Source organism: Lithobates pipiens, unplaced genomic scaffold, assembly GCF_037356315.1.
Source record: "Lithobates pipiens isolate NorthernLeopardFrog02 unplaced genomic scaffold, aLitPip1_a1.2 Scaffold_18, whole genome shotgun sequence".
Taxonomy (NCBI): Eukaryota; Metazoa; Chordata; class Amphibia; order Anura; family Ranidae; genus Lithobates; species Lithobates pipiens.
The window spans coordinates 270,095,129-270,108,911 of record NW_027507758.1 but is presented as its reverse complement, the minus strand read 5'-3'; the positions used below and the strand labels follow the sequence as shown (position 1 = coordinate 270,108,911).

The following is a 13,783-nucleotide window of genomic DNA, read 5'->3' as shown; positions in this document are numbered from 1 at the left end:
CATGGTTACTTTGTTTAACCTGGATACTGGGGGGTCCATGACCGAGGAAGCCGACCATTTTTTAAGAAGGCTCTCCTTAAAGGGGTAACACACCGCCATTCTTTTTGGGACCGAAAAGGTCAGTTGCGGGCTTCCCCATTCCTTGTATATGAACTTATCAAAGTAAGTCATATACGGGAACACCTTAGGTGTACGGGCTGGCTTAGGGGACCCAAAAGGGACCACCACCTCGGCAGAGGTTCCTGCCGCATCCTGTATTTTCAGGGTATCGCGCACAGCGGTGATAAGCTCTTTTTCCTGCACAGACCCGGACACGGAATCATCCTCACTGTCTTACCGGTCCTGGTCAGCATCTTCTGACACATCAGAGCAGGGGTTGCCAGTCACTGCGGGGCCCGAGTCTGAGTGAGAACTCTCTCTTGCGCCTGCACACCGCCTCCACCTTGGCAACAAATGGTTCAAGGGCCGCTGACGAAGCATCCAAAGGCACTGCATTGTTTGCAGACGAGCCGGTTGCAATTGCAGGGAGGTTTGGGGAGGAAGCGCCAGCTTCTGATGCCATGCTGACCCACCCTGTCTGCCACCCTTGGGAACTTAGGACAAGGTGCTCAATCCCACCCTCCTAGCTGCTACAGACTGAGGGGCCCCCACCGCAGGACTCACCACCATGACCAAGTGCTGCGCCGTGCTGTTACTGATGGCTGTGTCCAGTGTCAGCTCCCAAGTGTCCAGGACAAAAAAACACACTTTTCTGAGGTACAGGAACCAGCACTGGGGGAAAAAAACATGCTAAGGCTACAAGAAAATGACCGTCGGGCGCCCTGTATAGAAAACAAATCACAGGGAAAATGGCTGCCGAACTTCGAGAAAATTGGCACAGCCTCTGTGAGAAGCATGGTCAAACAGAAAATGTCCGACAAACAACTGTACACATAGAATATACACAGATAATGGTGGCATTCAGTGCTATGGCGGAAGCACATGCAGAGCGCACAGACACCAGCAGAGAGACAGATGAAGCACAGGGACACAGACAGCCAGCGCAGCCCCCAATCAAGGATCAGAGCCCCCGGAAGACCCCTGGCCCAGGTACACACGCCACACTACAGCCCATTCATGCAGCATCGCCCACGGGGGGGAAAGGGACAGGGAGAGAAGAAAGGGAAAAGATCGACCTCCCAGGGAATGCCCAGCTGCTCTGTCCTGCTGAGGGAGGGAAAGCTGTACTTACCATCCGGACGAGCTGGAGGCATCCCATCACAGACAAACACCCGAGCAGTACGGGGTGGCTGCGGTCCACAGCACACTGTGACAAAGACATCCGTAGTCCGGTCATATGTGTGCCCCAGAGCATCGGCCGCCCCTGGAGCCTGAGGGGCATGTAGTGGCCGACCCAACGCGTAGCTAGGGCCTGCACACGCACAATGGCCAGGCTGGGGAGACTACAAGGATCTATATTATCCAGCCTGTCACCCAGCCGGCTGTTGATAGAAGATCACAGGATCTTAAAATCTTGCGCAAAAGGCTAAAATACCCAGGACCGATGGTCCTGGCAGGGAGCCTAGGTCCTTTTCCTTCACTAGGCAGAAAAAACTGAGCTGCAGGAAGCAGGCTGAGGGGTTATTACCAGAGGACCACCCCCCGGGCGGAACTGTAAAGTTCTGTTGTTTTTTCACACGTATTACATGTTCTTCCTAGTCCTCTCCTGAAGGTGGCGTAATCACCCTACGGTCAAGATTAATGTAGCTGTGTGTGTCAATGAACAAAAGAGGAATTAAGACTACTGTATATACTCAAGTATAGGACGACCCGAATATAAGCCGGGAACATAATTTTACTAAAAAAAACTAGAAAAACTTATTGACTTGAGTATAAGCCTAGGGTGAGAAATGCAGCAGCTACTGTACGTGGAAAAGAAGGTCAACAATGCTCATCTGCATGCCTCACTCTGCCCATCTGCATGCTCCCTGTGCCCATCTCCCTGCCTCAATGTGCCCACCTGTATGCTCACTGTGGCCATCTCCCTGCCTCAGTGTGCCATCTGCATTCTCACAGTGCCCATCTCCCTACCTTAGTGTGCCCATCTGCATGCTCACTGTGCCCATCTCCCTGCCTCAGTGTGCTCATCTGCATTCTCACAGTGCCCCTCTCCCTGCCTCACTGTGCCCATCTGCATGCTCACTGTGCCCATCTCCCTGCCTCAGTGTGCCCATCTCCCTGCCTCAGTTTGCCCATCTGCATGCTCACTGTGCCCATCTCCCTGCCTCAGTGTGCCCACCTGCATGCTCAATGTGCCCATCTCCCTGCCTCGGTGTGCCCATCTGCATGCTCACGTGCCCATCTGCATGCTCACATGCCCATCTCCATGCCTCATGTAGCTGATCTCTAGTACACCGGCGTGGTGACATGCAGTCAGTCTAGTCGGAGGCTGTCCAGTGTAACAAAGCCCCACCTCCTCATCCATGACAGAACACTGATTCAGTTTCTCGGCAGTGAGTTAGTGTTCCGCCTATCACGGATGAGGAGGAGACAGGGCTTTGTTACACTAGACAGCCGCCGATTAGACTTCACGTCACAGCGCCAGGAGATCAGGTGCATGAGGCTGCATATGGACACAGTGAGGCGGAGAGACTGGAGTATAAGCCGAGGGGGACGTTTTCAGCACACAAAAAATGTGCTGAAAAACTCGACTGATACTCGAGTATATACGGTATATGGTTACTTGAGCTGAGTCTCAGACCACATTTGGGTATCTTTGAATGCTAAAGCTTAATTATAAAATATGAAGAGGGAAATCGGTTTCTATTTAATTCTCAACAAGCAGGCTGATAGGAATCTGTGGTATACCACCTAATTAGCATCAGTTTTGGTCATCAACATAAGATTTAAATTGACCACACACACATTAGGGGTCTGCAAGTCCGAAATTTCTACATTTATATTTTTTAGCTGCAAAGTTTTTCCCTCTTGCTCTGCAGTTCCTTTTTTTGGCAACCTAATGCAATAAAGTGGGTGAGAATTGCGACCACCAATTCAACACTGTTGTCTCCACTGAAACTGGTCTTTTATATTAAGTATATATTCTGGAGTCTGCCTACCAGAAGTGTGATGATTTTTTTCACAAGAAAGGGGAAGCAGTAGTATAATTTTGTCATGTGCCCATAGTATAAATCACTGTTGGCAAGTAGGATATAGAGCAATGATAACCAAACAAAAGATCCAGGTACCTCATGGTGGTTCAATTCGAAATATTTTCAGCTTATGTTGTATAGTGCAAATTTTCCTGCCTGTAGGAATGGATTCCCTTGTCTTAAAGTGCATGAAAAGTTTTTTTTTTTTTCTTCTTAAAATAATAAAAAGATTATGCTTGTCTGCTCTATGCAATGGTTTTGCACAGAGCAGCCTCAAACCTCCTATTTTGGGGTCTCCGCCAATGCTCTCCACTCCTCCTCCCTTCTGAGTACCTCATAGCAAGCTTGCTATGGGGGCACTTGTGCGGACTCGATCCCAATCTGGGCTATGTGCATCTACTGACAAACACAGCACGACTTGGCCCCACCCCTCGCTTCCTCCACGCAAGGTATTATTGATAGCAGCAGGAGACAAAGGCTCTCGCTGCTGTCTGTGAATCCTGTGAGGCGAGAGAGAGCATTGATGCTGCTCTTGAGTGCAGTGCTGGATTGAGATCGGGCTCAGGTAAGTATTTAGGGGGGCTGAGGGATTGAGGGGAACCTGACCATGGAAGGTTTTTTACCTTAATGCAGAGAATGCATTAAAGTAAAAACCTCCTGCCTTTACAACCACTTTAATGACACCTAATATATCAGTGGTGGGCTTGTATAGTGAGTTTACACACCCTGGGGTGCCTTGATCCTCTTCACCTTTCCTTGTGTTTTCATTTTTCAATGCGAGGGATTCATTAACCTATGGATTATCCTGCACCTTTACAGGGACAGGAGGGCTTTACCCACACATTGATATCCCATTTTTGTAGGTTTGAAATACTAAACTATATATGTTGCTTCTGTATTTTTTTTTTATCTGGAACATTTTAGGATACTGACAATGAAGTGGACATGCCACCCTAAAACCTTTAACATTGTTACTTCTTGTACTCAAACTGCTTCCTGTAAACAAGGAACATTCCTTTGAAAAATTTAGTAAATTGTGCTTTATTTCTTATGCTTTTTCAGCATAGTGGTGCAGTACAGCAGGCTTATTAGGATCACCTTTCTTTTCTTTTTAACGTTGGTGTTGGTCCCATTCAATTGTATAACAAGTATTAGTATTAGTATACATAAAAAAAAATATATATATATGTGTATATGTATATATATGTGTGTGTGTGTGTATGTGTATGTATATATATATATGTATATATAGATATAGATATAGATATAGATATATATCTATATCTATAATATGTGTATATAGATATAGATATATATATATATATATAGATATATATATATATATATATATATATAGAGATATATATATAGAGATATATATATATATATATATATATATATATATAGATATATATAGATATATATATAGATATATATATATATATATATATATATATATATATATATATATATATATATATATATATATATATATATATATATATATATATATATATATATATATATAGAGATAGATAGAGATAGATAGCGATATATATATTCTACCTTACATCATACCTCTTATTAATGAACCATTTAGTTGTGGTCTAATTTAAGACAACAAATCTACAATTGAAACTCCACTTCATAACAGTATTTGAAGTTTTTAAGGAATGTTATGAATTATCTTGGTGAGTGCATATTTATCCATTATTTGTATATGTGAAAGATGGCGTTTTTATCTCTGCATTGATTGGCTTTGTTTGATAACATTGTGATGATTTTATTTCCTTTGCTGCAGATCACATTCTATTAGGTAAGATGTTACTCTTATTCATAGTAGGGACATCTTGTAACTTCTAGAATATGTAGAGCTTAGTATCCTTAATGTATGCATGCATCTATATATTGGTTTCAGTTACCATATAGCAAATTCACAACCACAATTGTACATTTACAGGCAAATAGTTTTTGTTTTTGTTTTTTTACATGGGGTCCATCTGATTCTTACGCATTTATGCAAGAGTCTACCATATATATGTATTTCTGAAACCGTTTGCATTGATCAGTATATGCACTTGTACAGGGGAGCCTTTGGCTGGGTGGGTGGGGGGCGCAAAACAAGTACTTTTGGTTCCTGATTGTTGGTCTAACTCTAAGTGATGTCTCAGCCATGAAGTATCTCCACTCGGGATCAACAGCGTAACAAATCTTATTGGGACTGGTCTAGGGGGCAGATGTCCCTGGTCCTCGCCTGTATTTGTAAACATTGTTTGGTTCCCACCATATGAAGAAGTAGTTGGTCTGGATACTGCAAACACAGCATAGGTAAATACCAGCGGAGGCCCATCCATTAGGGTCGCTCAGGCACCACCATCCATGTGCCTGGCCCCCTTATCTACATACAGGGTGCCGGCCACATGGATTCCAATGGTGGGGTGTGTTCTTTTTGAAGCACATGATTAGAGCCAGAGGCTTTAATAGACTTCAAAAAAGGGTGGGCACAGGGCGCAGAGCACTGCATCCCGATTCCACCCATTTGTTTGACAATAGCAAATGTAATATTCACTATCGCCATACTGATGCTCCTCCTGGCCAATCAGGAAGCGGGACACCTAGGAGGAGGAGGGAGGAGGAGCACAGTGGAAACCGCTGAGGAAGAGAGGACACAGGAGGCACGTGCGGGCTGCCTGCTGCCGAAGCTGTGGAGAAGAGTACATAGGAGCCTCTGCCCACCGCGGAAGCCAAGGAGAGGACAGAAGAGCTTCTGCCCACTGTCAAAGCCGAAGAGAAGTCACAGCTGCTGCCCGCAGGAGCCCGCAACCTGCCGCCACCTAGATGGGGTAAGTTCCGGGGGGGCTGCCGCCGACTGATCGACCGGGGTAAGGGGTTGTTTTGCTACCCCCCCAAAATAAAAACGCCAGCTGCCACTGGTAAATACGATAATGTATATAATGTCTATGTGCCTTAAAGCTGGCCAAGAGCTAGGACTGTTGTTGGGTATGCATGAATTTTGTTTTTCACTAAAGATAACAAGCATACATATTAATGCCCCTTTCTAAACATTTCTGGTAATACTGTTATTAAAGCCCTGTTCTTCCACACTGCTTCTACAGGAGTTTTGAGTTTTGTCTGTAGAAGCAGCTAAATGTTGTTTAAAAACTTGACATTTATTGGGACAGTATATTAATCAGGGAAAACAAATGAAAACAGCTCTTAACCACTTCAGCCCCGGAGGATTTGGCTGGCCAAAGACCAGAGCACTTTTTGCAATTCGGCACTGCATCATTTTAACTGACAATTGTGCGGTCGTGCTACGTGGCTCCCAAACAAAATTGACATTCTTTTTTTTTCCCACAACTAGAGCTTTCTTTTGGTGGTATTTGAGCACCTCTGCAGTTTTTATTTTTTGCGCTATAAACAAAAAAAGAGCGACAATTTTGGAAAAAAAGCAATATTTTTTGCTATAATAAATATCCCCAAAAAATATATTAAAAAAACATTTTTTTTCCTCCGTTTAGGTCGATACGTATTCTTCTACATATTTTTGGTAAAAAAGATCACAATAAGCGTTTATTGATTGGTTTGCGCAAAAGTTATAGCGTCTTCAAAATGGGGGATAGTTTTATGGACTTTTTATTAATATATTTTTTTTACTAGTAATGGTGGCGATCAGAGATTTTTATCATGACTGCGACATTATGGCAGACACTTTTGACACATTTTTGGGACCATTGGCATTAATACAGCGATCAATGCTATAAAATTGCATTGATTACTGTAAAAATTTCACTGGCAGTGAAGGAGTTAACCAGGAGGCGGCGCTGTAGGGGGTTAAGTGTGTCCTAGGGAGTGATTCTAACTGTGGGGTGGGGGGGTGGGCTAGCTGTAACACATCACTGATCACCTCTCCTGATTACAGGGAGCTGTGATCAGTGACAGTGTCATTAGGCAGAACGGTGGAGATGTTTGTTTACATTAGCATCTCCCTGTTCTTCCTCTCCGTGAGACATTTCTATGCAAGCCTCGTGAGATCATGTAATATAACATGATTTTGTGCAGCGGAGCCAACCTGTTGCAGTAAAACTGCGGCAGCTGGTCCACGAGCGGTTAAAATAGACCTCTCTCTCAAAATACCTATGAATAGATTACTGGTATACTTTCAATGTATATATAGATAACGCCCTAATTTAGTTTCTTCTCATATAAAATTGCAAAATGTCATTATTAATGTCAGAAGGGCAGGCTCCTACATATTAAATCTTATATTAACCGTTGCTGAGTCCGGACCTGTCATGTTTCCTGTCCCACCTGAATAATGTAACAGAGGGGAGGGGGAGTGTGAGTGCTGCGATCTTATGATAAGGGCAGGCCGGGTAAATCACCATTATCATCACACAATACCCTTACTCATTCACAAAAAAACAAGAGTGTACCCTAGAAATAACCTAGTTCACTACTCCCCATAGGGAAGCCTGTCTTCATACCGATGCGTGTTATTGGGTATACTGTATCTTGTTATCTTTTATAAATGCTACCTGGCTCTATTTGTATTTTACTGAATAAATGATAATAATAATAATTTACAATAAAATTTACCATTTTACCTTATACCTGTTCTGCCTATGAAAATTCTGAGGGGTTATACTGTGCATTGAGCACTAGGCCTTCTGTGTCGTACCCTAGAAATAAAAACATCCACAAATTGGACAAGTCCTTTATTAAAAATTTTTTTTTAAATGTCCCCTGTTGTACATCCATCAGGTCGTCCAGCATAACAGGTCCATGTGAATCACAATGAATGACAACTGCCAACCTGACTGAAAGGAAAAAACTCAGACATCCACTATGAGGCGACCGATCCTGTTGCTTCCCTTGTGCCAAATTACATCTCAGAGTCCCCACTGCTAAAGTAAACAAAGAGGCGGGGTCATCAAGGTGATGCATGCCATTGCCTGAATGTGGACACTTTCATATTTTCATCAAGGTGATGCATGCCATTGCCTGAATGTGGACACTTTCATATTTAGTCAATGATGTAATTGACCAAATATATACATGCCAATATTTTGTCACTGAAGTCAGAGGTAACCCTGCCCCTTTGTTAGTGGAAGAACCCAGAGATGTAATTTTGTTGAGAGAGAATTAACAGGATGTGCATCTCTGGGTCCCAGCTGTTTAAGTAAACATGTCAAGGACCCTTTTGTTTACTTTAGCGGCTAGGGAAACCGGAGATGTCATTGAGAAGCAACTGGATCGGTCATGTCTCGGCAAGTGCCAGTTTTTTTCTTCTGGGCTATCAATCAATATGATTGGCATGGGCCTGCATCATTGAACAATGTGATGATGGATGAATGTACAAACTTTAAACATATTTTAACAAAGAACTTGTCAAAAGTTTGGATGCTTTTATGTTTAGGATGCCTGTGTTTTTTTTTTTTTTTTGTGCGTGGTTATTATGCATCCCTTACTCATTCACGTGGGGGGGGGGGTGGTGGTATCTGGGGGACCCCTTATTGTTTAAGAGGGCTTCAAGATTCTGATAAGTCCACACCTGCAGACCCCCTCAACCGATGAGCCAGGGTTGTGGAGAAGAGGCCCTTGTGTGATTGGAAGTATGTGATTTTTCAGGTACAGCTTTGATCGGCCCATCCAGGGATTATGGTTGAGGCTGTTACAAGCATATTGTGCATTAGGAGCATGTGAGTGGATTACTTGTGTACTGTAGCGCACACCACATATAAGCCATTAGTAAATAGGGATCCCCCATTCTGCACAGCCATGCACACTGAATCCTCACAGGCCCCCAGAGTCAGAAAACAGTCCAGCACTTTGTTTTGTTTTATTGAGGGGAAAAAACTTGGATAGGGATTAGGGAGATTATGGGATGCCCACTTGACTTCAGAACAATTCTTCAAAGGACAACTTTCCTATGTACAGCTATATACACTCCCCTCTTCCTCCAACACTAAACTTGCTTGCAGAATTCCATCTGGCACACTGATATTTAATCTGACAAAAAAGCAACAGTCAGGTTTTGAAGCAAACGCCCTTTACAGACAGGGACCCCGGCCCCTTGGGTTCTGTTGCAAAATACAATGTCTATCTTTCATCACTGTGGTTACTGATCCCAGCACCACCTCTTCAGACACTGCCAGCCCACCTGGCTGCAGCTGCTCCTTTCACTAGCCCCCCTGGCTACTTCTCCACAGTCCTTCCAGACTGCATACTCACTAGCTCACCCAGCTGCCTTCTCCTGGAGAACTCCTGGATGTGCTGACTTTCTCCTGCTGTCCTACCAGCTGCTCCTGTACATCCAGGACAGGACTCCTCCATGTGTGGTAGAGGATCCCTCCACCACTCTTGCTCCTAGACCGGAGGTCATCCCCCTAGACTAGGGGGCACCCTCATGGGCCTCCGGCAGCCTAATTAGCACTCCTTCTCCATTTTCCACCCGACTGCCCCCCAGACAATTTAAGAGGTTCCCACCCCCTGCCAGCCCACTTTTTGGGGATTGGCTGGAGGCCTTCTCAATACTCCGGGACGCTCCTCCTAACCTCCCACCTATTCTTCTGGAAACTTTTCCAAGGTTTCAGCAAGTAGGGTTCTCCAAGGTTTCAGCCTGATGAGTCATCCAGCCTCCCTGAGTCACTCACACTGACCCACATCCAGCCTAGACTAGACTGCCAGTCAAGCCAAACCATTTACTTACTCTAACAACTATATACACTTTCTAGCACACTAGAGGGTGCTACACTTGTATCATTTTCTTGCATTCTAATAAAAAGGAAATTCTACTTTCCTTGTGCATGACCAAAAAAACAGCTGCAGTGGATTTGAAGTTTAAAGAGGACATAACTGTGGAGATTTATTTATGGAGACACCTGAACCCATTAAGTGTGACATTTTTTTCCATATATAAAAATGTTATATAGCCAGTGGCTAGACTACAATTTATATGACAAATGTATGTTTTTGTTTAGTGAATTGAATTTAGTTCAATTTGTGGTATTTACTGTGCGATCACATTTTTTTTGTTAATTACTGTATAAACTGATAATGAATTGACATTTTCAATTTTGCAAATCAATAATACACTCACTAATGCCCTTTCACCTGTGTATTTACCACTGCGCTTCCAGCAAAAGAACCCTTCCCCACTAAGCAGCCACTTAAAATAATGTGTAATTTCTGTGTATTTGTTCCTATTATAAATAATTGAAACACGTGGCACTAAACCAAGTGACTGTTACACCACTAAACATTATACTACAAAGTGCATCAGATATAGCTAAAAAAAATTGTATACATAAATAAAATAAAAAATTATTAATAGAAAATAAACATTAAATAAAAATAAATAACCCAGTGAATAAGTGATAATTCACACTATACATTTAAACACTCCTCAGGGAGTATTGCAGAGCATATGCAGTGTTCATACAATGTTGCAAAAGTCTGTGAGTCTCCAAAACATATTTCACTTTAACCACTACAATACAGGGCACTTTCACCCCCTTCCTTCCCAGCCCAATTTTCAGCTTTCAGCGCTCTAGCGCTTTCAGTGACAATTGCGCGGTCATGCTACACTGTACCCAAATGAAATTGTTATCATTTTGTTCGCACAAATAGAGCTTTATTTTGGTGTTATTTATTCACGACTCCGTTTTTTTTTTTTTTTTGCGATATAAGCGCAAAAATAGCGGAAATTTGGAAAAAAAACAATATTTTCTTTTTTCTATTTGAAAAGAAATCCAATAAAATCAAATTTTGTCATAAATTTAAGCCAAAATGTATTCTGCTACATGTTTTTGGTAAAAAAAAATTCCGTTAAGTGTATAATAATTGGTTTGTGTGATCACGGACATATGTACGCAAATGATCATGTACATATGTGTGCAGGTGATCACGTACATATGTGTGCAGATAATCATTGGGACATGTGATTTTAGTGGGACATATGTGGGGGACATGTTTTTATTATTAGGGACATGTGTTTTTAATATTTGGGGACATGTATGTTTTGGGGACATGTGTGTTTTGGGGACATATGTGGGGACTGTGTTTGTACTGTGTGGTGTGTTGTGTGTTTACACTACACTGATGATCAGTGAGTAAAAAGCTGTAAAAAGCAGCCCATACTCACTGATCATCAGCCGGCTGCAGCGTTCTGCTCTCCTCTCCTCAGCGGTGACTTCCGTGTGAGGAGAGGAGAGCCGATTGCCTAGCAACCGGCTGTTTGTTTACATCACATGACGGCCGTGATTGGACACGGCCGTCATGTGATCAGGAGGGCCAATCACAGAGCCCTCCTGCCGATCTGAGATGTGCCGTGTCCGGGTGACACGAGCACATCGGGATCGCGCCGCTGCGCGGGCGCGCGCGCGCGCGATCCCGCTACTCCTGAATGACGTTCCTGAACGTCCTATCAGGAGTAGACGGCTCCCACCCGGCCGTATATATGCATTGGCCGGGTGGGAAGTGGTTAACAAGCAATATTGATCAGTGTTTTTTTCCTCTCAAACCGCCTTTCCTTCACCACACCGCTGTGAAATGTGATTCCTCTCCCCCTTATGTGAATTAACTCACCGACTAACTCAGCCTCACACTCAACGTGTTTGGCAGAAAAGCGCTTTCCAAACCCTTTTTGCAGGGATGTGGATGACAAGCATACAATCCTTCACTTCAGTGGGAGAAAAGCTGACCCAATTGACACTTTCATAGACAGTGCTCTCATGAAATATAAAAAATAAATGCTCCCATAGCGTGGTACCGTAAAAAAACTTTTAATCACACATAAGAATATCCTCTTAAGTTACACTCACATTTAAAAACTTGTAACCATGCCAAATAAGTCAAGCCACAGCACACTTTAACACAGCTGATTGCCAAAGCATTGGTGATTTTTAGCGGACCCAGGGTATGCGAGACATACTCTTTAAATCTCTCACTGCTCCTTGGCCTCGCCAGCACCTTGGTGAAAATAGACGTGAGCCGTCCGATGGTCCCTCTCACTCTCAGTTACCTAGTAGCCATGCCCCGACATGTTTCGTCATTCACTTGACTTAATTATGATTAAGTTAAATGTTTTAGTGTGAACAATCACTTATTCACTGGGTTATTTATTTTTATTTAATGTTTTACTATTAATCATTTTTTATTTATGTATACAATTTTTTGAGCTATATCTGATGCACTTTGTAGTATAATATTTAGTAGTGTAACAGTTACTTGGTTTAGCGCCACGTGTTTCAATTATTTATAATAGGAACAAATACACATTTTACATTTTGCATGCAATATTTGGATCAAATGAGTTACATGATCCAAATATAGCATGTGATATTGCTTTGTGAATTGAACCCACAAAATAAGGAAAAACCTCCCCAATACATTTGGACTATAAATACACCCTTTAAGAGCTGTCTGTTTTCACTAGACAAATTCAATCCAGCTATTACACATTTGCCCTGAAAGCCATCAACCAAAATTGTAAGCTGGAGGCTCAATGTACCCACACACACCCTAAACATTGCCTGATTAAACTTGAATTTTATTTTAAACCAATCCACTATCAATCAGTTCTCCATGGCGGAAATAAGATGAGGTATTGTAAAATGTCTGAAACCTGCCTCCAGGGGGCATTAGTAATGCATAACTTCCAGTTACAGAAAGGGACATAAATAATGTGGTACCATGTTCACAACTGGAAGTGAGGAAAATATGACCTAGGTGGCCTCCTAATACTGGGGAACTAGGACTATGAAAGCAACTGTATTCGTTTCAGGAAAATACTAAAATTAATGGTATTATTTTGTGCAAAAGTCAAGTTGAGAAAAATGACTGAAGCAGTGTAAAATTGATGCAATTGTCTTCCAATTCTAGGTTAAGAATAATGTAATACAAATATTATTTATAAGCTGTATGTTTCTTTTTTTTCTGTCTATGCTTACAATGGTAGCTATTCTATCCGTCACTCTATAAGCATGCCAGCAATGAGGTAACTATACCATTATCTTGCATGATTCGCATTGCTACTTGTACTTATTCTGTCATTTTCAATTCATTCCACATGTTCATAATAATCCATCCTACCATTTTTTTTAAATGATTCAGCTATCTCCTGGTAGTACACATCTGTTTCCTATTGCCTTTCATTCACATTCTATAATGACTGGCATTAAAATGAATCTTTGAACCACCTAAAATGTTAAAGTGTAAACCTGATTGAAGAAATTTGAACTGGGCACATCTATCTGCAGTGTTTTCTTGTCTAACTTCAAAGCCCTAAGTCCCATGGCTTTCTCCTGCTCCGTTCTTCTGTTATCAGCATGATAACTTCTGACAAGTTCTCTGACAACTGTGATAAAACCAGGTTGAATATGGTGTCAGGATGGGTGCTATAAATGAGCAGAGAGCTGGTCTATTCACAGCACAGCTCTGCAAGTCTCTTCTTATGTGGAAGGGGTTTTTCTCTAATCAGCTGTGTTTCACAGTGTATGGTAAGAATCAACAACCACTGGTTAATCAGGAAGAGAAAATTCTAACAGGACGTGCACTCACTTTCTAAACAGTATATAAAGCTAAAGACAGCAGATATACAGTACATGTAAAAATTATGAAGGGAGATTTGTTTAATCTCTGTGTATGAT

The 13,783-nt window shown here is 42.3% G+C and overlaps 1 protein-coding gene across 4 annotated transcripts in view; it reads left to right on the top strand.

Moving 5' to 3' along the window:
• The window catches only part of TPD52L1 (TPD52 like 1), a 177,545-nt gene that overhangs the window by 133,640 nt on the left and 30,122 nt on the right, over nt 1-13,783 (top strand). For 2 of the 4 annotated variants that reach the window (XM_077486948.1, XM_077486947.1), the window contains exons 5-6: nt 4,933-4,947; nt 13,093-13,131. The exons of the other annotated variants lie outside the window; for them this stretch is intronic. In XM_077486948.1, coding sequence (XP_077343074.1) covers nt 4,933-4,947; nt 13,093-13,131 — 54 coding nt within the window. The remainder of the gene's footprint in view (nt 1-4,932; nt 4,948-13,092; nt 13,132-13,783) is intronic. 4 annotated transcript variants of the gene reach the window in all.